A 20,807-nucleotide genomic window follows, 5' to 3' on the forward strand; every position below is an offset into this window, starting at 1 on the left:
CTGCAGCCGAGGCGGTGCATTCCCAGCAGGGCGCACCGAGCAGTTCTCAGTCCCTGCTGCAATGAGGTACCGGCTCCGCTTTGTTCTTTACCGCATTTATTGTACGCACACGGACAACAAACCAGCATCCTGCTGTGGTCAAGCACAAGCTGCTTCCAGGTACAGCACGAACGTGTCGCGTCTCCAGTCACGGCGCAGCATCACGCGGCGGCTGCCTTCTCTTTGTAAGTTGCCATCATCTTCTTGATCTCAGCAATTGCTTTGCCGGGGTTCAGACCCTACAAGGAGAAATTCCCAGCTGGTTTCTCTAGCAATCAGCACACCGAGCACCTCCCTGTTGTCCCACAGTCTAAGCTGTGCTGTTCATAAGAGCGACTGGCAGAGGAGACGCTCAGCAACCAGTTTTTGGAGCCCAGCCTAATGGTGCGCTTCCATCAGATGCTGCAGGGGATCCTGGCACTGCAGCAAGCAGGAGCACTCGGTCACAAGATGCTCCAAGAAAGCCTTTCAAAGCAAGATTTTCCTACGATTCAAACATACATTGCATCACAGAGACCCTTAATCCTGCAGTGCTGCTGTAAGGCCAAGCATGCTTCATCTCAAAATGAGAGTGGGGAGACCATGAATGTCCTTCCATAGCACTGTGATGGCAGCACAGCAAGACAAAGCACGAGCAGATTGCCACAGAGCACAGCTCACCGTGCAATCTTTTTTCAGAGCTGATCAAGATAAGAGAAATGAATTAAGCTTGCAAGGGGAAATGTATTATCAACAGTAAGCATGTCTCAAAATCAACAGACCAAGCCCTTGTGTGTTATTTCCCTACGTTGTGTACAGTCAGATCTTCAAACAGAACCATCATCTTTAGCTGAACTACAATAACCTGCTCTGTAGAAAAGGGGGGATTTATCTGCAGTGAATCACATTAAACACACAAAACCAGCAGGCGGTGCTCCTGACAAACACCTGTCAGCCCAGATCTCATTTTCCTACATCCGTGATCCACTCAATTTGCCTTCTTATTACTTCACAGCTCAAGAAGAATTCTGCTCTACCATCAGATTCAAGCACTGCTGAAGCAGAACATAACACAGCTGGCAGGAAAACGAAACTTCATTATCTACCCAGCAACAGGCACAAGGTTAAAGCAAGATGAGGAAGAGGCACGCTCTCGTTTGAGAAACTTTGCTCAGTTCTCAGCAGAAACACCACAGACAGCTTCTGGGAAATGCCCTTCTGGCAGGATGTCGGCACAAAACACTCCCCTCAGCACTGAACACTTGCTGTCATCTCTGTTAGGCAAGTTGCTCAATACATCAGGACAGCAGCTACTGCTGAAGTGTAAGAGAGCGCTGTGCTGGGGTTGTATGCATTACTCACATCACTGATCAGGCAATCTTCCCTATAGCATTTCTGGCAGCATCCCTCACACAACCAGCACTTTACAGTCCCAGACCTAAATCCTGGAAACAGGCTCTCAAAATCACAAGGAAGGGATGTTTCTGTGATGCGTAATATAGTGTAAACTCTGCCATATTCTCTTGCAAACACGACTGCTGATAACTCACCATTTCAAAGCAAAAAGTCAATCAGAGCTTGAAGAAAACAAAACCTACTAGTGATGTTGTCCTACCAATTTGGAAATGACCGCAGAGGGGACGCATGCAGGAGCAACACATACCTTCGGGCAAGTCCTTGTGCAGTTCATGATCGTGTGACAACGGTAGAGAGAAAACGGGTCTTGAAGTTGTGCCAGCCGTTCCTCTGTATAGTCATCTCTGGAGTCAATCATCCAGCGATAGGCCTGGAAGTCAATGTCATCGACACACCAAGTGATTTCCCAAGGTGAAGTAACCAGTGTTGTATTTTAAAAGCAACACCTAACTCAGGAATTCTGGTCCATGACTACATCAAAGAATCATTAAGGCTGGAAAGGGCCATTAAGATCATCTCGTCCAACCACTGCCCCGTCCCCACCAAACCACATCCCTCAGTACATCTGTGTTTCTTCAGCAACTCCAGGGACACTGACGTCATGCTGTGCTCACAGACACCTGCACTGCCTTTAAATAAGCAGTTCCTTGTGACTCCCAGGGTCCACCCTTACCTGCATGAGTACAGCAGGACCCAAGTACTTGTCCCCGTTCCACCAGTAACTGGGGCAGCTGGTGCTGCAGCAGGCACAGAGGATGCACTCATAGAGTCCGTCCTGCACACAGGAGGGAGACCATCGTCAAGCAACAGAAATGCAGGTATTAAAGGGACAAGTGTGAAAACTGCCTGATTTTTCTGCATTCCTTGTCTTTGGCCTGTCCCAATAAGGAAAAGGTAGGACTTTCTGAGATGCCCATGTATCCAAGCACACAGGCTTTTCACAGAGCAAAAGAAGCTTTGGTAAGGAGATAAAAACCAACTTCACCAGTTTTAAGAAAGATTCTCAGGGCTCCTTCAGCTACTTTTAGGTTTGTGTTTTCCTACTTAAATGAGAAAGTGACTGCAAAGATGCTGCTTTATGAAATCCTTGAGAGAATCCCTTTAAGTCCTTACATATGTCATCAGATAACAGTATGAAGTGGTGTAGGAGAATTAACTGTCGCCCTTGGATAGAAATTATTTCAAACTGTAAAATCCTGTGGTTGTTAGGAGAGCACAGCACTAGTTGCACAGTGCTGCTGACATCTTGGGCACATGACGCATCTATTCATCAGATGTTCGCTGCACAGCAAACACAGATAATGGGCAACTTTCAAAGATGCTGCAGACAATTAGACTGCAGCTCATGTGTTTTCATTGTATCCTCTTTAATCAGCCTTCTTCTGTGTTACTCATGCTCATCTCTTTTACCACTTGCCAAAATTTAGGCTGCTTGCCCACTCAGTGACAACACTGCAGGAACAATCACAGCACCAACAGGCCGAGCTTCAAACTGTCGAGCAAATGATCCATCAAGTCAGGCCAGAGGCAACAGAGAAACTGTCAGTTTAACAACACTGTGGGAACCAAAGAAGTCCAGATAACTTACCTGCTCTAGAAACTCTTCAAAAAGCTTTTCCACCCACCTGTACAGGCTCAGCTTTTGCCATTAGTTCCAGGGCTCTAAAACCCAGCGTGCAGCAACAGGACAGTGCTGCTTAGCACGCACCAGTCAGATGCGCAGACAGTGCTGCGCTAGACAAACTACACCCCAGCATAAGCAGCGTTGCCTGATCCCTACACGAATATTACAAGCCTCTGCCCTTCAGTGTTTTCACAAAGACAGAGTTTCGCAGCACAGACAGTGGAAACAAGGTCAGAGTCCTCAGCACAACTGTGTTCTGCTTCATTATTAAATGCTACCCCTAGCAATGCAGACGTGCCACAACACTGCGTTTCAGGGAGTGCTTTCCACCCACATCAGGCTTTGTAACACAGTTTTGTCATTACAGGAACTAGGCACTACTGTGCATTAGTGATTAACCCTGGACTTATCCCGAAGGGACTTTAATGGTAAAAATCATTTTTAAAAAGGGTAACCAGTTTCTGGCGATCTTCTATGGATTGCAGGTACTGCTCCTTGCCCTGTTTCGACTCATCCTTCTTCTTCAGGTAAGGCTCGATGGATTTGTACTGTGCGTAGAAGTTACTCAAGTCCTAGGAGGCAAAAAGATCACACTTAAATTGAACTGATGCCTGAGAGACTGAACATCTGCTGTCGTTCATACAGAGGGAGGTGTTTTGTCCATCAGCCTGCCACATTCCTCCTAACGAGGCTACATTTAGTCACCACTGGTAAGCAGACCCACCCAAGCCAGAGAGCATCAAGAGGAGTTCAGACGTGAATTGTGGGACGTGATCTCGCTGCCATCTCCCAATATTATCCATTCTAATCCAACCCGAACCCCATACTGTCTGGAATGGCGTCAGCATTGGTCACAAGATGCAGAAGGCAGATACTTACTGGAACAAGATCCTTCACCACATACATGTGGGGGAGAGGGTAGATTTTAGTGATCTTGCTGAGATCAGGGTCAATTTTTTTAGTACAGGCCAGGGTGTTTCCACCAGCAATATTCATCGCACAGGAGCCACAGATGCCTGATAGAGAGAACAGAGTAAAGCGGTGGATGTTCACCCTCTTACCCTACTTGAGGAAGATCCTGCTCACCCCAAACTTGCCCCTGGCTTGATTTCCCTTCTGATGTCATCAAGAAACTCTGTACGTGATGAGGAAAACGCTACAAGTTGTCACTGGGCCAAGCACGTTGCTCTTCAAACAAAGAGAAAGAGCTGGAGTTGTGTTTAAGCTCTAAACATACCCTCAGCGCTGAACTTCTTTCCACAGCAAAACCAGTGGTTCGGTCACTTCATCCCTTCACGTAACACTCCACGTGCTGCTTCTCAGGGTGGGTAAATCATTCAGATTTGTTCACAGGTTGGAAACACGAGCAGCTAACACTGGGATTATAAAATGGAGCCAGATGGACCCCCAGCAGCCCTGCAGTCATGGTCAGAAGCATCCTTAAAGGTCAGGAATGCTAGAATAACTCCCAAGACAGAAGCTCCTTTCTGCACCTTCCGCAGCAGGCTGAAGTTGCGCCATCCCCTGCTTTCATTAGCTCCCCATGGTGAGAGAACACACGCTCACAGAACAAACAGCATATAAATAGCTAAACAAATGGATTAAGCGACAATGCTCATGACCTTCAGTAACACAAGGAACAGATGTAGCCCAGGAAAGGGCAAGGCTCACAAAAAACATTACAGACCTGTCACTGATACTGCTCAGGTCAGAAGCTCTGGCATTCAAATCAGACTAATGCTTAAAACATTATATTGGAAAGGCGACAAGTGTTGAAAGGGCATAACTAATTTCAGAGGATTTGACACACATCAGTTGATATGAGTCAGGGAAATGCCGCAGCTCCTCACACCGATGAGCCAGTGCTCAGTGCACAGTGTGCGGGCAGCCCTTCCCACAAGGGCTGACAGTTGGACGAAGCTATTTCTCCCCCTCACTAGATGGCTACAAGTGTTTTCCAGTTAAGGGACCAGGACAATTGGAGGCTGCAAACGTGGGTCCGTGTGTAAGAAACAGGAACATGTGGTCAGATTTTTTTTCCCTGTATGGCAGAAAAGGACGAGATCAAACCAGCCACACTTAGAAATCTGTCTCCAGATTCTCAAAGAAAACTGTTCAGTGCAATTACTTCCAGCTGCTCAGGAACAGTGTTTGCTATCTAAATACCAGATTGAGAACAGTCACACTGGAGAAAATCCCTCCACTTGCTATGCAGATTCTGCAAGAAATGTCTGTGTTGAAGCATGCTTTTCATTTAGATCTGAGTCAGGACATCTTTAAGCATCAGGCAATTACACCTAAATTTCTAGTGCTTGCAAACCCAACCAATTAAGTCAAAAGCTGCTCCATGACGACATTCTTCACAATAACCTTAATTTCAGGATACCAATAGCACTCTTTCTTTCCAGGAAAAAGTGTCACTGAGACTGGGAAGTTTGAATGCAGCCAAAGATGCTGATGAGTACCTGCCTGAGAACCAGCTGGTGACTGCAGCATAAAACCATGAGACAGCCTTTTCCTCACTCAGTCTGCTTAGTTGAAGGGCTACAGTTCTCTCCCATTCGACACGTCTTTCCTCTCAATTCTGCTGCTGTAACGTCTCTTTCCTAAATCCTCCTCTGTTCCTCCATCACTGGAGGGCAGCAAGATGAACACAATTAGGATGGAAACAGGAATGACTGGGGCTGTTTATGTGTATTGCAGTAACTCAGTGTGGGGTGATTATACCCTGTAACTTCACTGCTTGATTCACTAAGGTATTTCATGTGCAGTACCTAGAAAAGAAGAGTGGCATACTGTGGTCTGCCCTGAAGTTTCCTATCGGTTACACACATGCAGTGTCAGCGTTAGCATTTATTTGGACAACAGATTGAAAGATCTTTCTTACCTTCCCTGCATGACCTGCGGAAGGTCAGAGTAGAGTCCAACTCGTTTTTAATCTTAATCAGAGCATCGAGTACCATAGGCCCACATCTATAGCAGAAAACAAAGTGAGTGAACCCATATAATTTCCCCCAGCTTTATCTCCAGCACCATCTAAGAAGCAACTAAAAGGACTTTCATCTCAGCTACAATTAAAACTATACTTTATTTTGCAACAAGATAGAGATCACTTGCTCAATGGAAAGACCCACCTGCCTCATCTCACCCCGGGGTCAGAGCAGGACGGGAGCCATTTCTTTTGCCGAAGCCCAGATTTGGCTCTGCTGGAGAGGGTTCAGACAGCACAGCTGAGAACAATCCTAAAAGCTCTCACCTATTAGGTCAGGTTTTGACAAGTCTGCTTATCCTCATCTGTCACAGGAGGCAGCACTGCTTGCAAAAGCAAACAGTCTTGGACAACTTATGTAATTTTATATACAGCAGACAAGACAACATCTAGAAATTATTAACTGGGGCAAATCAAAGCAGCAAAGTCTGATTTCTGTCACGTGCTTCCCAAGCAGAGCTGCATGACTTTGTATCTGAAGCTTTCAGGAAGGGCTTGACATGAATTCCTCTGCAAGACCATAGTAACAAGAGCTCAAGGAAGTGGAGGTACGTGTGCCCATGCCAAGGTTTCTACACCACAGGGAAGACTGTACCCTTCACAGGATCACTGAGAAATGAGAGCTTTCTTGGTGATAACTGCACTAGAGTGTACAAGTTTAATTACTTCTAGTTTGCTGGTCACATTACATGTTAAGAGAACTATAAGAAAACCTTCGCCTTATCTCCAAGGTCTGAGACTGTGAGCTATGAGTAAAATTGCTTCCTTTTGGAATTTGCCCCAAAGTTTACCATATAAATATAGCTCATTAGAGCCATGAACAAGTTTAGGTATTTAACACTTCAACACAAATCAGGGACACAGGTAAAACCTCAGGAGCCACAAAATGAGGTTACCATTTAATTGCTGACTACTACCGTGGCATTCACAGTACAGTTTTACTTGTCACACCTGGCATCAACAGACGAGGGAGGGGAAGTAATCCCACATGTTCTCAGTAAGATTTGATTTATCAGGAAATAACACCTCGTCTTGTCCTGCTGCATAACACACCCGAGGCACTGCCTCTCTGGCTACTGTAACACGGTTTTAACAATGCCTGAAGCTGAATGAGACTGCTGACACCCTCAACTGTTGACTCAGACACCTCTCAGCTACCCTGAATTACTGCTTGTCAGATAACCTGTGTGCACATGCAGCCCCGACATATCTGTGTGCCAGGGAAGCCGAGCAGCGCTCCCTAATTGGGTACACTCACTTATTCAAATCCACTTCATACGTCTGCATACGGGGTTTGTCCCCGGGCTTATCGGGATCCCATCTGTAGATGGAGAACTTCTTGATACGGGACGTAGCTGCAGCAGCCGTCTGAGCTCCTCGACAGATCTGCATTTGAACAGCAGCAAAACAGCCCTTAGGTCCCTCCAGGTGGCTTTTAGTTGGCAACAAAATGACTTGAGGCCATGAGTTTTGGGGCAGAGCTATGGGATCCATTACTGGCTCCGCATTTGGGCACGTGTAAAGAGAATCCTCCCAAGGATTTCACAGAACAGCGCACCTTGGCCCCCACAGCCACCTCTGAGCTGGGGCTTCCTCCTCTTCCTGAACAGCGGAGACGGCCCCAAAACTCAGGATGCGACCCATGGCCCTGCAGCTCTGACGGCTTTGCCACAGCCCCACAGACCCCCTCACAAGTTTCCTGCCACCTCCCCTCCCTCCCCCAGAGCCCACCCTCATTTCTCCTGCCCCCACATCCAATCCTCCTCTATCTCCCTCAGCCCCCAGCTCCCCCTAAACAACCCCAGACCCCTTCCCCACTCCTCTTCACCCCCCAGCCCCTCTCCAATGCCCTTCACACATCCCACGTCCCCCAGAACCACATTCCCTCCTCCCGACTCTGAAACTTCTTCCTTTCCTACACCGCATCCTGCCCCCCATCCCCTTTGCCCCTCTACTCCCTCCCAGGTCCCTTTGCCCCCCCAACCCCTTTCGGGCTCCCCCTGCTCCCCATCTCCCCCCACATCCTCCCGGTGTCCCTCCCCTAACCCCCCGCCCGTCTCCCCTCGCCCCCGACCCCTCGCACCGCCTCCAGTCCCCTCACCGGCCGCGGCCCGGCCCTCAGGAGCCGCGCGGGGACGCCGCGCCTCAAGGAGACTCCCACCACGGCCGCCGCCATTTTGGGCTGCGCAGTTCCGCTCCGCCCCAGAAGTGTTCTCTGAGGGCGGAGACCTGCCGGCCGCCATATCGGGTGTGCGTGGGAGCCATGTTGAGTGTGACGCAGGGAGGATGCGCGGTGCCAGCTCCTGCATCCCCTCATGTTCGGGAGCTGGCAGACAGCTGCGTCCCTGTTATCCGGAATTGCTGTCCTCGTCCTTTTCTGCAGAGGAGGCCTCAGTGCTCGCCCAGCGAAACGGCAGTGCCAAGGCCCAAAATGGCGCCCTCACCTCAGTGCCGCCCCCACCGTGCTCACCGCTATTAAAGCACTCCCCGCCTCATTTCTCACAGCAAATTTATTAGTTCACCGCATTTAAAACAACACATGCTGACAGAGTGGGCCGTGCAGGCAGCCCGCCTAGGGCATGACGTGCCACCAGCGGAAGGCAAAGGGCCGGCGCTGCACGTTGGTGCCGCAGTGCACCTCCCCGAGCCGGCCGTGGTAGGACGAGATGTCCTCCAGGAAGCAGCAGCGCAGGCCCAGCGGCTCCAGGAGGCTGCGCACGTGGTGCTCCAAGCAGCACTCGCCTCCCACCAGCGGCCCAAAGGGCTTGGGGATGCCCAGCTCCTTGGACAGGATGAGCATGGGGACCTGCGGGGTGAGAAGGGCTTTATTGGCACCCAGCGACCTGCCTGGGCAGTCACAATCAGTAACCCAGAGGCCTGTTAGAGCAGCTGGTGGCCCTCATCCGTTGGGGAGCAGGGGCTCGTGGCCGGAGGTTTAGCTGTTTTTCCTCCCCGTAACTCAGAACCCACAGCCACTGGCTGAAGGGGACACGAGCAGCAGGGACACCTCTCACCATGTTGGGAAAGTATGGCATGGCCTTGCCCTTGTCGAGCTTGAAGAGGGCTGGCAGGTCAATGATGTCTTCCTCTGTCAAACCCAGTTCTTTCTTGAGGATGTCCCTGTTCCAGTCAATGCAGCGCTGGAGGGAGTGGAGAAGGGAGCAGGGGAATGAGCATGCAAGGTTCCTGAGAATGGCCTTTTAGACATTGTCTCACCCAGAAGGAGAGTGACTTTTGCCTAAATGCAGCTTCTCCCCTGAGAGTTGTGCAATTATCACAAGAAACACTGGTTTTCAGAAATATGGACTGTTACCTGGACATATTGATTCTGCTGCATCATGATGCCATTGGAAAGGACCTTGTTAATGGTCACCCGTTTTGTGTCTGTCCCTGAATACCCTACAAATACAAACCCCGACAGGTGAAATGAAATGATGCCTGCAGAAATCTGGCTTAAGATGTGGCACAGAGATAGAAAAAAAGCCTGAGGTTACAGCTTTGGGATGAGGCTGCTGGGAGTCCCATTTCTCAGTTTATTGGGAAACAAGGCAGGAGGGAAATCTTTGCCCATTTTGTAATATCTCCATTAGGACTGGAAAGCATTAGAAAGGTCTCAGGCCAGGCTTGATGCAACCTGCCTGTAGCAAGGAGGTTGGAACTACATGATCTTAAAGGTCCCTTCCAAACCAGACCATTCTATGAGTCTATGATTATCCATTTTCCTGCACAAGGAATATAAATATATCACTATCAGAATAACAGTTTCTGTGCTACCCAAGCTCCATAAAATTAGAGGTATCTCCTCCGCAGAAGCCAAATCTCAGACAAATGGCAGACTCCCGGGGGCCCCATGGTGGCACAGATGTCCTTCTCTGATCTCAGTGCATACAGATGAATTTCATCTCCAGCAAAACTGTGATCAGAGGCTGCCCAAACTGGCTGCCATTCCAGAGTGACTGGAATTATCTGGGGTGACACGAGACCCCCCCAGTGTGCCACTCTGCTGGAGCTGGCATTTACGGAGATCTTCCGTCCCACTCCACTAGCACCCTCTCGATGCACAGGGCTTTGTCCCATCCCACTCGCTTTCCCAAAATAGGGCTTGGAGGTGGGCAGGCATCCTGCTGCAAGGACAGGCATGCCAGCCCCTCTTGCCAGCCTTGAAGGGCAATGGAACGGGAAAATATCCCCTTCCTCACATCCCCAACACGTGCACGTTGCTCTAGGTGCATTGAATGCTGCCGCCCTCGGACTGTCCTGCCCTGCATCAAAGCTCAACTTTTATTTTAGGGACAGGGAACAACAGGCTTCCACCCACCCTGGCTGGGATTTGCACAGCTCCCCCAGGCTGCCTGCTGCACACTTGCCTTTGAACATAGTTGCTTCACCCTGACCCTCCTTCTGCTTCTGCCGAAAGAGCTTGTAGCATGCTGCAGGGCTGGCCATCAGCATCCGAAATCGCTGGGGCAAGCAGGAGGAAGAAAGGTCACCAAAGGGAGCTCATCCCAAAGCACCATGTTAGTACTTCTTCCTGTGAAAGCTGCCTCTGCAGGCTCGTTTTTGGCTTTTTGCAAGAAGGTTGAGGTTAAGTTCTTAAACATAAAGACTTTGCTGTTAGTTAAGAACGTATCTTCTTGCGCCCTGAGCCCTCCTTCTAGGGACATGGGAGAGAAGCCAAGGAAACACCAGCTTGGACTCAAGGAAATGAGCTCTGGGATTTTCCCTGATGGGATTAGTTACCCAGAAGGGAAACCATAGAACAGCACAGGATTTTGGGGTACCTTTGCATCAGCGCTGGGCACAAAAGTGACAAACTCATTGACATGGCCCATGGCCAACCAGTCAGAGAAGAGTTCCACAGGAGCCTGCACCTGCTGGGCGAAGAGGAAATCCCGAACCACTCTGGTCATTCTCCTTCCTGCAGGGCTGGAGGCAAAGTCGTAGAATCATTAAGACTGGAAAATACCACTAAGACCATCAAGTCCAACCACCAACCCATCACCACCATGCCCACTTATCTATGTACCCCAGTGCCAGTGGCCCCTGAGAGGGGGGATAAGGGGAATAAATACTGATTCATCACTATGCACATGCACACAAGATGGAAGAAATGAAGGCAGTGGAATTAAGCGCACCAGCACCATAAGAGGATAATTCACAGTTGGTCACTGAATGACCAGGTAAGTGGCTTAATGTGTTTTTTGATGGTATTTAGGGGTACCTGTAATTCCTTTGCCCCCAAACACAGGTTTCCCATCTCTTACGTGGGGAAGCTGCTGCCAATGAGGATCCTTCCCAGTGGGTACTCCTTCCCCGCTGCAGTGACAGGTGGGCTCACCTCTAAGTTGCCAAAGGAGTCAAGGCTGGAGATGGCCTTGAAGAGAGGCTCTCTGCGTACATAGCCAAAATCAGGGCCCTGCAGGAAGGGAAATGGCTGTGGGCATTGCCCCAGGTCCCTCTGTGTCCTTATCTCTCCTGCTGGGCTCAGATATGCTCCAGCAGGTGAAAATACTGAGGAGGGGGAGATGCAGCCCTAAAGGAAAAGCAAGAGAGTGAGAGTTCCTGGGGCATCTGGGCTCAGTAATAAATGGTGAATGCTAGAAGTGTGGGTCTCTGCTATCTCACAACTGCTGTTTAAGCATCCACGTTAATCTAATTAGATTCTGGGGCAGCCATAAAGTAGAGTTTCTGGCTGGCTGGTGCAGAGTGGGATGAGCTCCAGTCCCTGAAGGAAAATCCTCCCCAGGCGTAAGAGCCACCCGAAGGGGTAGGCTTTACTTAAATCTCATCTAAGCCTGATTTTCAGGACTGAATATATCGGGGATTTGAGGTGTTGGGTGATTAACCTGTGGTGCCACTGCTGGATTGTGCCAGGGGCTAATGGCCAAGGGAGAGATTGTAGTCCTACAAACAGGGTGAAAGTGGCACTGGGGGCTAAGTCTTGTCCTTGCTCTCTGTTTCAAGCCAATGTGGTTTGGACAGGATCAGATAGCTGTTGTTTTCTATTAAATCTCTGAGTGTTGGGTTTCCTTAGTGGTAAACTATCGGAGTGTTTCAGTTAACACAGATTTCTCCTGATTTGCTGGAATGGACACAGGGGTGTTTGCAGTAAATGGATATGCACACGGTGTGCTGCTCTGTCCACACCAACCCTGCATAGGCATCCTGCCAAGTCTAACTTCAACGGGGTGCAGCAACATCAGTGTCACCCCAAGGTGACAGAAATGAAGCAGGGAAGTGGGATGCAGGGATGTGCTTATGGGGGGGGGGGGGGGGGGGGGGAAGCCAGGACACCCAAGGGTACGTAATTATGGTCTAAGAGTTGATTTTTCGTTTAAAAAAGTGGAATGTTTGACGAAGCTGGGAGATAGAGGATGCACTGAGTGTGCAACACCTGCTCCCACCCATTTCAATTAAGCGAACCACAGAGCCAGAAGGGTTCAGCTGTGTAGGAACTGGTTCATCCCAGGTTTGTGGGCAGCATCTGAGCCCTATCAGTTCCAGAGGGATTCTGACAGGCTAATTCCCTCCGGTCTCCTTTTTCCTTGGTGTGGGGTTGCGGGGCTTAGGCTGTGGCTGTCTGAGAGGAGGAGCTGCCCTATGTTTGGCTATACAGTCCTGTCTGAGACTGGGAAGATAACAGCGGGATTAGGGGAGGCTCCAAAGCAGAAATTGCAGTGTAACATGTTGGCAGCTCCAGGGGCTGAAATTGCTTCTCTGAATATGAAGCAAGACAATTTCTAAAGAGGGCGGAGAGGAGCAGGACATGGCTTGTGGTAGAACTCTGTAGGTTAGATTGGTTTTGGGGCTTGATCTCAAAGGTCATTTCCAACCTAAATGATTGCTCACATATTGGGAATGAAGAAATACACCTCTTGGCTGGAGTCCTCTGCTTCATGCAGGGAAGAAATGGTGCTACACTCTCATTGTTCATGTAATTCATTATAATGCATGTAGGATTACCAGCAGCTCCTTTATGGGGAATTGCTCCAGCCCTGTGTCCTGGGGGGAGTCCAGCACCACTGCAAAGCTTTTGTGGGGGGCTTGGGTGTAGCCAAACTCGATTTCATCCTAAAATGGGAATGAAAACCCCCATGGGGCACATCAAGGAAGGAAGACTTTGCCCCCTCCCCTCTACTCACCTACCTGCATCCAGCGGTCCCCACGGTTGATGTAGCCAAAGCAAACCTTCAGGTCACAGCCAGCCTTGTTGACCAGGTTTTTTATCTCCTTGATGTAGAGGTAGTTGTCCTTCACACTGGAGGTGGGCAGAAGGGGGATGAGGACTGCCGGGTGGGGCCGGTGCCCATTTAGCCATTGAGACTTCATCACTTGGCCTGTACCTGCAGACGAAGACATTCTCCGGTGCCAACGTGCTGGGCATCATGATCCATGGTGCTACCCTGAACACCACCGTGTCAGTGAAAATTGGTGACAGGGGAATTCCCTGGGGGGATGCAAGCAGAAATCAGGGACCTTCCCCTCCCAGTTTACCACTCTCCCCCCAGATACCCTACCCTGAGCTCATTATAGGATAAGATAATAATTCTTTCCTTATCCCCATGGCCCTTGGGTTTTTTCATCCTTCCCCTGTCCCCTTTCACTGGAGACCCCAACCTCAGCCAAGGTCTCCAGGAGGCTGACGTGGATGGAGATCAGCCCAGGGAAGGTCTCATCAGGAAACTGCAGCCCCTCAACGAAGAACTCGAGCTCAGCAGCTCCACCGGTATACTGCACAACGTGGCACAGCTTCCTCCTGCCCAGCACGTGGACATAGTGCTGCCCAAAGAACGGATCTGCAAGGTCCAAAAGGGTAATTTCAGCAAAAGCAGGCAATTTCCAGAATTCCTGGAGGTTTGGACCTGTTCTGCTTGTGCACAAGGAATTTCCATCATCCCTTTATGACAAAGGTTAAACTCTGTGGGTAGAAGCAAATACCTTGAAAGAGTAGCTTGGCACTTGGGATTTTGCAATTGTGCACAAGGTGGGTGTGTGAAAGCCTGTCTTTGGATAGAGCCAGCACTGCAAAGAGATCCTTATTCTCAGAAGCCCTGGCAGACCCCAGTCTGCCACCAAACCCTGTGCTGATGGATTTAATGAATTTAATGGCACATCTGTGTGGGCCGGTTCATTCCAGGGAACAAAACAGCACGTCCACAGCAGGGAACAACGAGGGATAATATGTCTTAGAGCATGTTGCCTGCTCTGGATGTCAGGACGTGTGGGGTTTTTTGCTACTTCTTTGCTAGGTATTCTTGGATAAATGGCTTTACCACTGTATGTCTCTTAAGTTTTCCAATGGATAAATAAGATTCAAGGCTAGAAAGACCAAGGGAAGAAATGATGAGGGCACAAGGAAGTGCAGACTGGGGAGTACGGACTGAACAAAATCAGTGATGGAAAGACAAGAGCTTGTGGAGATAAAACATCCCAGACCAGAAGACTTACTCTGCATATGAAAGACCCCAACTTTGTCAGCATCAGACATGTGAACGTAGAGCACAATTTCATATCCCCGGGGCAGATGCTGTGGCCCTTCGATCCGTAACACCATCCGAGACATATCCAGCAAATCTGGGTGCATACAAGAATAAACCTGGGCGCTGCTCTGCTGCGCTGTGCCCAGCAGTGTGTGCTTTCCTTGCTACCAACCTTGCCATGCATGCTGGAATATCATCCTGCAGCCCTGCTAGCAAGGCTTGTGGCTTTTGCTTGGCACAAATACCTTTACTTTATTTTTTCTCCCTGGCACAGCCAGTCCCTGGCCTCAGGAAGTCAATGGGCACTGGCTTGGCATGGTTTGGTTTTGCAGGAACAGGCGTGTATTCCTGGCTGCCTGGCCCCGAGCATCCCTTGGCTGAGTCCTGCTGTTTTTTTGGCCATGATCTGTGCACTGGCATGACCTCCAGGTGGTAATTAAAACAAAATATGAGGACAGGAGCACGCTCCCACATGGGGAGCTTACTCAGCAGCGTGGCTGAGTCAGGGCAGAGAGTAGCCAATTCCCAAGCAAGCCTTGGTGCCCCCAAAAAATTAAAGAGGAGGGAATAGCTGTGATTTTGCTTTATTTTTGAAGTGGAGCTGGGACTGGGGCCATGTTACCTTCTTTGCTGAATACCCTTTCGTCATCACAATCTGGGGCAGGGCTCAAGGGGTTGTCCCTGTCGCAGGTGACCAGCAGGATGGCCCCATGTCCCTCAGGTCCCCACGTCCAGCTGGCCTGTAACACCATGCCAGGGCTCAGTGGGATGGGGATGCTCTGTCCACTGACAAGGCTCCTGCAAGCCACAGGACTTCCCATGCAGCTGGGTTACCTTGTTGGGGTTGTTCTTTTCCACCATGCCATCTCGATCTGCGTCGACATCCAGGGAGATCCCTGAGTCCAAGATAGGGCACATGGTACTTGTAAATGACCCCCTCCACCTAGCTAACCTGCTCATAGCTGTAGCCTTCATACTCACCAATGCCAGTGAGGAAGACCCTGGCTTGGTCAATGGGCTGTCCTCCCTCTGCATAGAAGATGACAATTACCTGGAAGACCCAAATCCCCTCACTTTTAGAAGGATGCTATCCGCCTCCAGCCAGGAAAGGGGTCCAGTATTCAGCACACTGATTCTTACCTTATTGTCATTGACTTCAGCGCTGGCCCGGTTCATGCTGAACCTCAGCACCGTCCCCTCATTCAGTGGCCAATGTGACACACCAGGCAGTAGTCCTGGCTCAACTTGGCCCTGAAAAGCCACCTCCACGTTCACCCCCTCTGTGTGCTTCACCCCAAAGGCGACCGCCCCAGCTGGGGCTGCCCTGCAAGCAAGGCATCCTATTTTCAAAGGTCTGAGCACCCTATTTTCATTGGTCTGCAGATCTAGCACCCAAAATCACTCAATTGTAATTAATCTCACCACCCAAACTGCATGACTCTGTGCTCATCACCACCTCCTTTCTACCTTTCTTTGCTGCCTGGGAATGTTTTAAGTGATCTATTTTTTAGTGCAGAACGTGCTGTTTTAGCAAAATGACTATATTGTAGCCTTTGGTGCAGATGGCCATTTTCTGTAATTACAGCCAAAGCATTCTGTGCTGCTCTAACCTAACAACCCAGCCTGGTGTGCACTTTAAGTCTGTGTTTGTTTGCCAAATAGAGTTTCCCAGATCAGAGCAGCAGGCTGGAAAACTTTACCATGGGAACCCCTAATTCTGGGGGTGATTTTATTACATCCAAAGCACCAGTTCCAGTCCAATTTGCTTTTCCCTTGCATCCCCTTCACTTCTCCCATCCCTTATTTCTCATTAATCTGGGGTTATTATTTTTGGGCTCCTGAAATCCAGGCTCCCTTTGAGCACTGACATCCGAGCACTGGCACAGGATCACTGTTACAGCATCATTTATTGGGATTCAGAGCGTGGAAACCTGAGAGCCTGCTTGATGCTGCCTGGGCATTTCTTAAATTGCTCCTTTCTGTTTAATTACCCATGCAAAACTCATAGTTTGTGAGCCTGGGGAATCCCACCGGGAGGAGTTGGACCCAGAGGGAAGCCAGATGTGCTGTTTGGCTTGAGATTTGCAAAAGCAGCTGGTTGAGCACAGGGATCAAAGCACTTCTCCTTTGTTTTTCTTGCAATTACCTTGAAGGGCAGCATTGGAATTGTTTTAGGGGCATGGGGGTTACATTGCAAGATGCAGATCGTCCCCGGTTCCTGCTTTCCTCCCCTTTCCTTTGCCATTCGTCCCCATGTGTACTGCTTGAAATGCCCCATCCCTGCTTATCTCAATGCTCTCCAGTCATTCTCTGAGATACGGACCAAACCCGTTGCCCTTGCAAGCCCATGCACATGCTGACGCTTGAAGGGTTTGGGGATTTGTGCAGCTTTGCAAAGCCCGTTGAGGATTTGTGCTGATGGATTGCATCAAATCACCAAACTGGCTTTGGAGGGTATTTGCACCACACCCCACTCACCCGTAGACGTCGGTGGCGATGTGGGTGCCCAGCACACACAGTGCATGGATGCGGCTCCCGGGCTGCAGCCGCAGTGTGCGCTCCCACGGCATCTCGCTGCTGGGATGCCCCGGTGATGGGCACACTGCAGAGAGCTCTTCCTCCCTTCCTCTTTCTCTTCCTCTTCCTCGACCAACCCCCCACAGTGAATCAGTCCACCTTCAGAACTCTCAGTGCTTGTGATGCTGACTATGAAGCCCTCACTCCAATACAGGACCCTCCAGATCCACAGGAAAATGATCTCAGGAGGGAGGGAAGGGATGGAAAGGGAGGGCAGCTGGCTTGGTGCCACCCCACTCCCAGTCCCATGCACCAAAACGGGACAATCCTCTCAACAGGGAGAATTCAAGATGACCTCAGAGGCATTTTTGCAGCAGCACGTTGGGGTTTGCAACCTTCTCTGCCTTCTACACCCCTTCCTGCTCTCTAGGGAAAAAATTAGGGAGGAAGACGCACAATTTCCCAACCCCGAGGCTAGAGCAGGGTGCTACCCGGCTTGTTTTCAGCTCGCGTCCCTTTGCCCAGCTCGGCGCCGTGGCCGGGCATGCCGACAGCCCACGTGGGCGTGTTCATCCCCGAGCTGAATATTCATGTTGGAAACCAACCTTCTGCCCCAGATTTTGGAAGAGCCAAATCAAGCAATTAGAGAGCGAGGAGCAGAAAGGCTTGGTTTGATCTGCCCTTTTTGCATTGCTTTTGGGCTTTTCTTTTTTAGCTCTCTCTTCTCTCCATGACCGGGCCATAGGAAATGAGCTTAGATCCAGTTTCCCATCTGAAGCGAATTCCTTTTATTTCCTTTTTCCCATGACCTGAGCAAACAAGGATTTTGCAAAAGGGGCAGTTTGCTACTCTTTTTTTGCACATGCAAAAATAAACTTGTTTTCTTATTAAGAAAATGACCCCAAACATCTCCCACCATGCACAGAGACCCCAGAATCACCCCCCCCCCCCCCTTCCCCCCGCCCCCCCACTTGCAGTTTTTAAGTCAGCAGGAGAATTTCCAGCTGCTCACGGGTTTTCTGTGACTTTATGTAGAAATAGATGTATTTATATCCCTGCAGTGATGACACATGGGGGCATGGTAGGACACATGGACACCAAGGAGCAACCAGGCTGTTGGAGCTCTGGGGAAAGTCCAGGTTTGGGGCAAAAATGGAGGAGGGTGGCGGTGTTGCAGGCCAGGGTCAGTTGCTCAGTGGGTTATGTTTGCTGTTGGGCTGGTTCTTGTCTCTTGTCACAGAGTCTTTGCAAGCACTGGGTTCTCTGTAAGGCTGTGGGAAGCTTTGCAATCTTCTTGGGATCCTTATGGAGTCTTCGCAAGCTTCTTGAGTTCTTTGCAAAAGGTGTATGGACTTAGAAAGTCTCGAGGTCTGTGCAAGGCTGTAGGGCTCTTCACGCTGTTGGGGGCTCCTATAAAGCACCTTCACCTAGTGATACCTCTATAAGGGGAGGAAGGATTGGGGGAATCTCTGCTGAGAGATGATTGTTCTGAGGAACGGGATTTTACAACAAGCTGCTCTGTGCTATCAGGTGGGAGATCAGAGCTGGTGAACCATCATGGGACGTGTGTGCGAATATAAATATTCACTTGCTGATGTCTGGAGGCTTGTGGTTTCGCTGCTATAGTCAGTCTGGTCAGAGGAGTTCTCTGGTTTTTAACAATCAGATTAGGAACTGCTCTGCATAAGCATCCTCACTGCTGGCAGATCTCTCCCTGTCCTAATTTTCGGGGACAGGGAGCAGATAGCAGCACAGAGCATGCAAACAGCCCCAGCAGCTGCTCTGTGCGGGCTCTCATGCACAGAGCTTTGCAGCCCTGCAGGCACGTGCATAATATCAAGGAGTAGGAGGGAGACGTGAGGGACCCCGTGGCATCTGCTCATAGTGACATTTTGTGATGAGGAGGTGCAAACACGTGCCTGTCCATGCAGAGGCGATGCCTGGTTTTATCACTTCTCAAAGCATTTTTTGCTGGTCCAAATCTCAGCCAGGACAGGGGATGCAGTGCCTGCTGCAATGCATGGCATGCTCCTAAGCACAAAGCCTCATGCAGACAGGAGCGGGACTTGATAACTGGTTCGATGCCTTCCCCTGTTGCCAGTAATTAGGCTGACAAGGCTCTCAAAATTTGCTGTCTGCAATTACACATGCAGAGTAATAAATGAGGTGTAATTATCGGCTTAGGGAGATTATCAAACTTTCCTTGACAGAGTGGCAGTGCAGGAAGGGTGAGAGGGGAAAAGATGCCCTGTGGGATCTGGGATGGTTGTGGGGGGTCCTGTCCTGCCCTGTAGTGGATGAAAGGATCCAACTTGAGGGGAACAAAGTGAGGTCACCCCAAGCCAAGGGGCAGTTGGGTCTGATGAAGAGGCACAGGGGGTTGTCAGTCATTGTACCATAAGCCTTAATGGCAGCCCCTTGGGACAGGTTATTAGTAGGGAGAAACACTCAGCCCTGAATGGGTCAGATGGCTTAAAAGTGAGATTCTTATGCATGGACGTGTTGGTGCCAATAGCAGGTGGAGGAGGAAGAAGAGGTTGCAGCTGACACACAGCAAAGATGGGCTGCTGGGGCTGGACCCACAGCCAAGAAATGCACTGTGATTAAATCTGAGTGTCCATGGAAAAACAAAAATTGCATCAAACCCTACACAAACATGCGGTTTGGGCCCTATAACATTGTCACTGATGGATGTGTTTTGAGGGAGCAGGGCCCTGTGCCCAAGCCTTGGGAGCCAGAAACCTCCATCCTCTGCCTGCCTGCAGATTACAGAATGTACAGCATGGCCCCCAGGGGCTGTAGGTGTGTTCCCTGTCCAGCATAGGACTCAAACCAGCTGAGCAGGATGCGGTGCCAGAATCACAGCAGGCGGCGAGCTCAGCACCGTGCCCAGTCTAAACCAGTGCGACCACTGGGAAATACAACTTGGAGCCCTTTCATGTAGGCTTGTTCAGAGATGTTCCAGGCAGCTGCCATAGAGTGTTGGGGTACTGCCCCATGAGGACTGTGCTGTTGCCATTTCATATCATCCCTATTGCAATGGAGTAAGCCACAGGGGGGTTCTTGGTCTGTTGTTCAAGGGGATCCGTGATGATGGAGCTTCCCCATCTCCTTGTTCCTCTCCATCCATGGGACATGCCTGCATCCCAGCCATTTCTTCTAGCAACCAGCACATTTCCCATGGGATCTTCCAAAAAAAAAACAACACAAAAAAACCCCCCAAACCCGACAACACCAACAACAAAGCAACAACAACAAAACCCACAAACCAACCTAAATAAATAAATAAATAAATAAATTCCTCAAATGCCTCATGCAAGAAGAACACCCAAGAATCCCTAATTTCCACTGGAAGCCACATGCCTTGTTTTGCTTTCTTTTTTTCTTTCCTCCCTGCTTGCCAAATAACCAGTTCTCCCTGCACCCACTGCTACCCAGGAGTTGTTAGGAAGGGAAGGACCAGCCTGAGCAAACAGTTCCTTTTGCTGCAGCCTTACACAGGCATTGCCCTAATGGGGTAGCTGGGGCCGTGAGTCACCACATGGAAAATTTGGGTTGTTTTAAAGAAAATGCATCATTCTAATGATACCATTATTATAATAACACTAAACAACCATCTTGCATAACAAGAAGGGTAGAAATGTTTAATGCATAATGCTTTGGAGTCCTTATATGGAACTATAAGGGAGGTGAGAACAAAAAGGGGAGAATGAACCCTGAAAGCTGAGTGCTGAGCATCCCCCACCCTGTCCTGCCCTGTACC

At 49.7% G+C, this 20,807-nt stretch overlaps 2 protein-coding genes across 5 annotated transcripts; both read right to left on the minus strand.

The window, feature by feature from the left end:
• Positions 1-66: 66 nt before the first annotated feature.
• Positions 67-8,474, minus strand: SDHB (succinate dehydrogenase complex iron sulfur subunit B). 2 transcript variants are annotated; one of them, XM_072354187.1, is made up of 8 exons: positions 8,131-8,334; positions 7,306-7,433; positions 5,946-6,031; positions 3,938-4,074; positions 3,514-3,630; positions 2,108-2,209; positions 1,682-1,804; positions 67-278 (listed from the first exon to the last, which is right to left on the minus strand). In XM_072354187.1, the coding sequence occupies exons 1-8, from the start codon at positions 8,221-8,223 to the stop codon at positions 201-203; spliced, it is 864 nt and encodes a 287-aa protein (XP_072210288.1). In that variant the 5' UTR covers positions 8,224-8,334; the 3' UTR covers positions 67-200. The 2 variants fall into 2 exon arrangements, with proteins under 2 accessions (XP_072210288.1, XP_072210289.1); XM_072354188.1 differs by having other exon boundaries at positions 70-278; positions 8,149-8,474.
• A 63-nt stretch (positions 8,475-8,537) lies between these two features.
• Positions 8,538-17,282, minus strand: PADI2 (peptidyl arginine deiminase 2). Of its 3 annotated transcripts, none has more exons than XM_072354213.1 (16): positions 17,006-17,282; positions 15,668-15,851; positions 15,509-15,578; positions 15,362-15,423; positions 15,150-15,267; positions 14,496-14,621; positions 13,665-13,843; positions 13,391-13,494; positions 13,194-13,305; positions 13,011-13,118; positions 11,386-11,463; positions 10,829-10,921; positions 10,415-10,508; positions 9,361-9,446; positions 9,062-9,187; positions 8,538-8,853 (listed from the first exon to the last, which is right to left on the minus strand). In XM_072354213.1, exons 1-16 carry the CDS (start codon positions 17,095-17,097, stop codon positions 8,620-8,622), a joined length of 1,866 nt encoding a protein of 621 aa, XP_072210314.1. In that variant the 5' UTR covers positions 17,098-17,282; the 3' UTR covers positions 8,538-8,619. The 3 variants fall into 3 exon arrangements, with proteins under 3 accessions (XP_072210314.1, XP_072210313.1, XP_072210315.1); XM_072354212.1 differs by having other exon boundaries at positions 10,829-10,973; positions 11,312-11,463; XM_072354214.1 differs by having other exon boundaries at positions 10,829-10,918; positions 17,006-17,272.
• Between the last annotated feature and the right edge of the window lie 3,525 nt (positions 17,283-20,807).

Source organism: Excalfactoria chinensis, chromosome 20 (genome assembly GCF_039878825.1).
Source record: "Excalfactoria chinensis isolate bCotChi1 chromosome 20, bCotChi1.hap2, whole genome shotgun sequence".
Classification (NCBI taxonomy): domain Eukaryota; kingdom Metazoa; phylum Chordata; class Aves; order Galliformes; family Phasianidae; genus Excalfactoria; species Excalfactoria chinensis.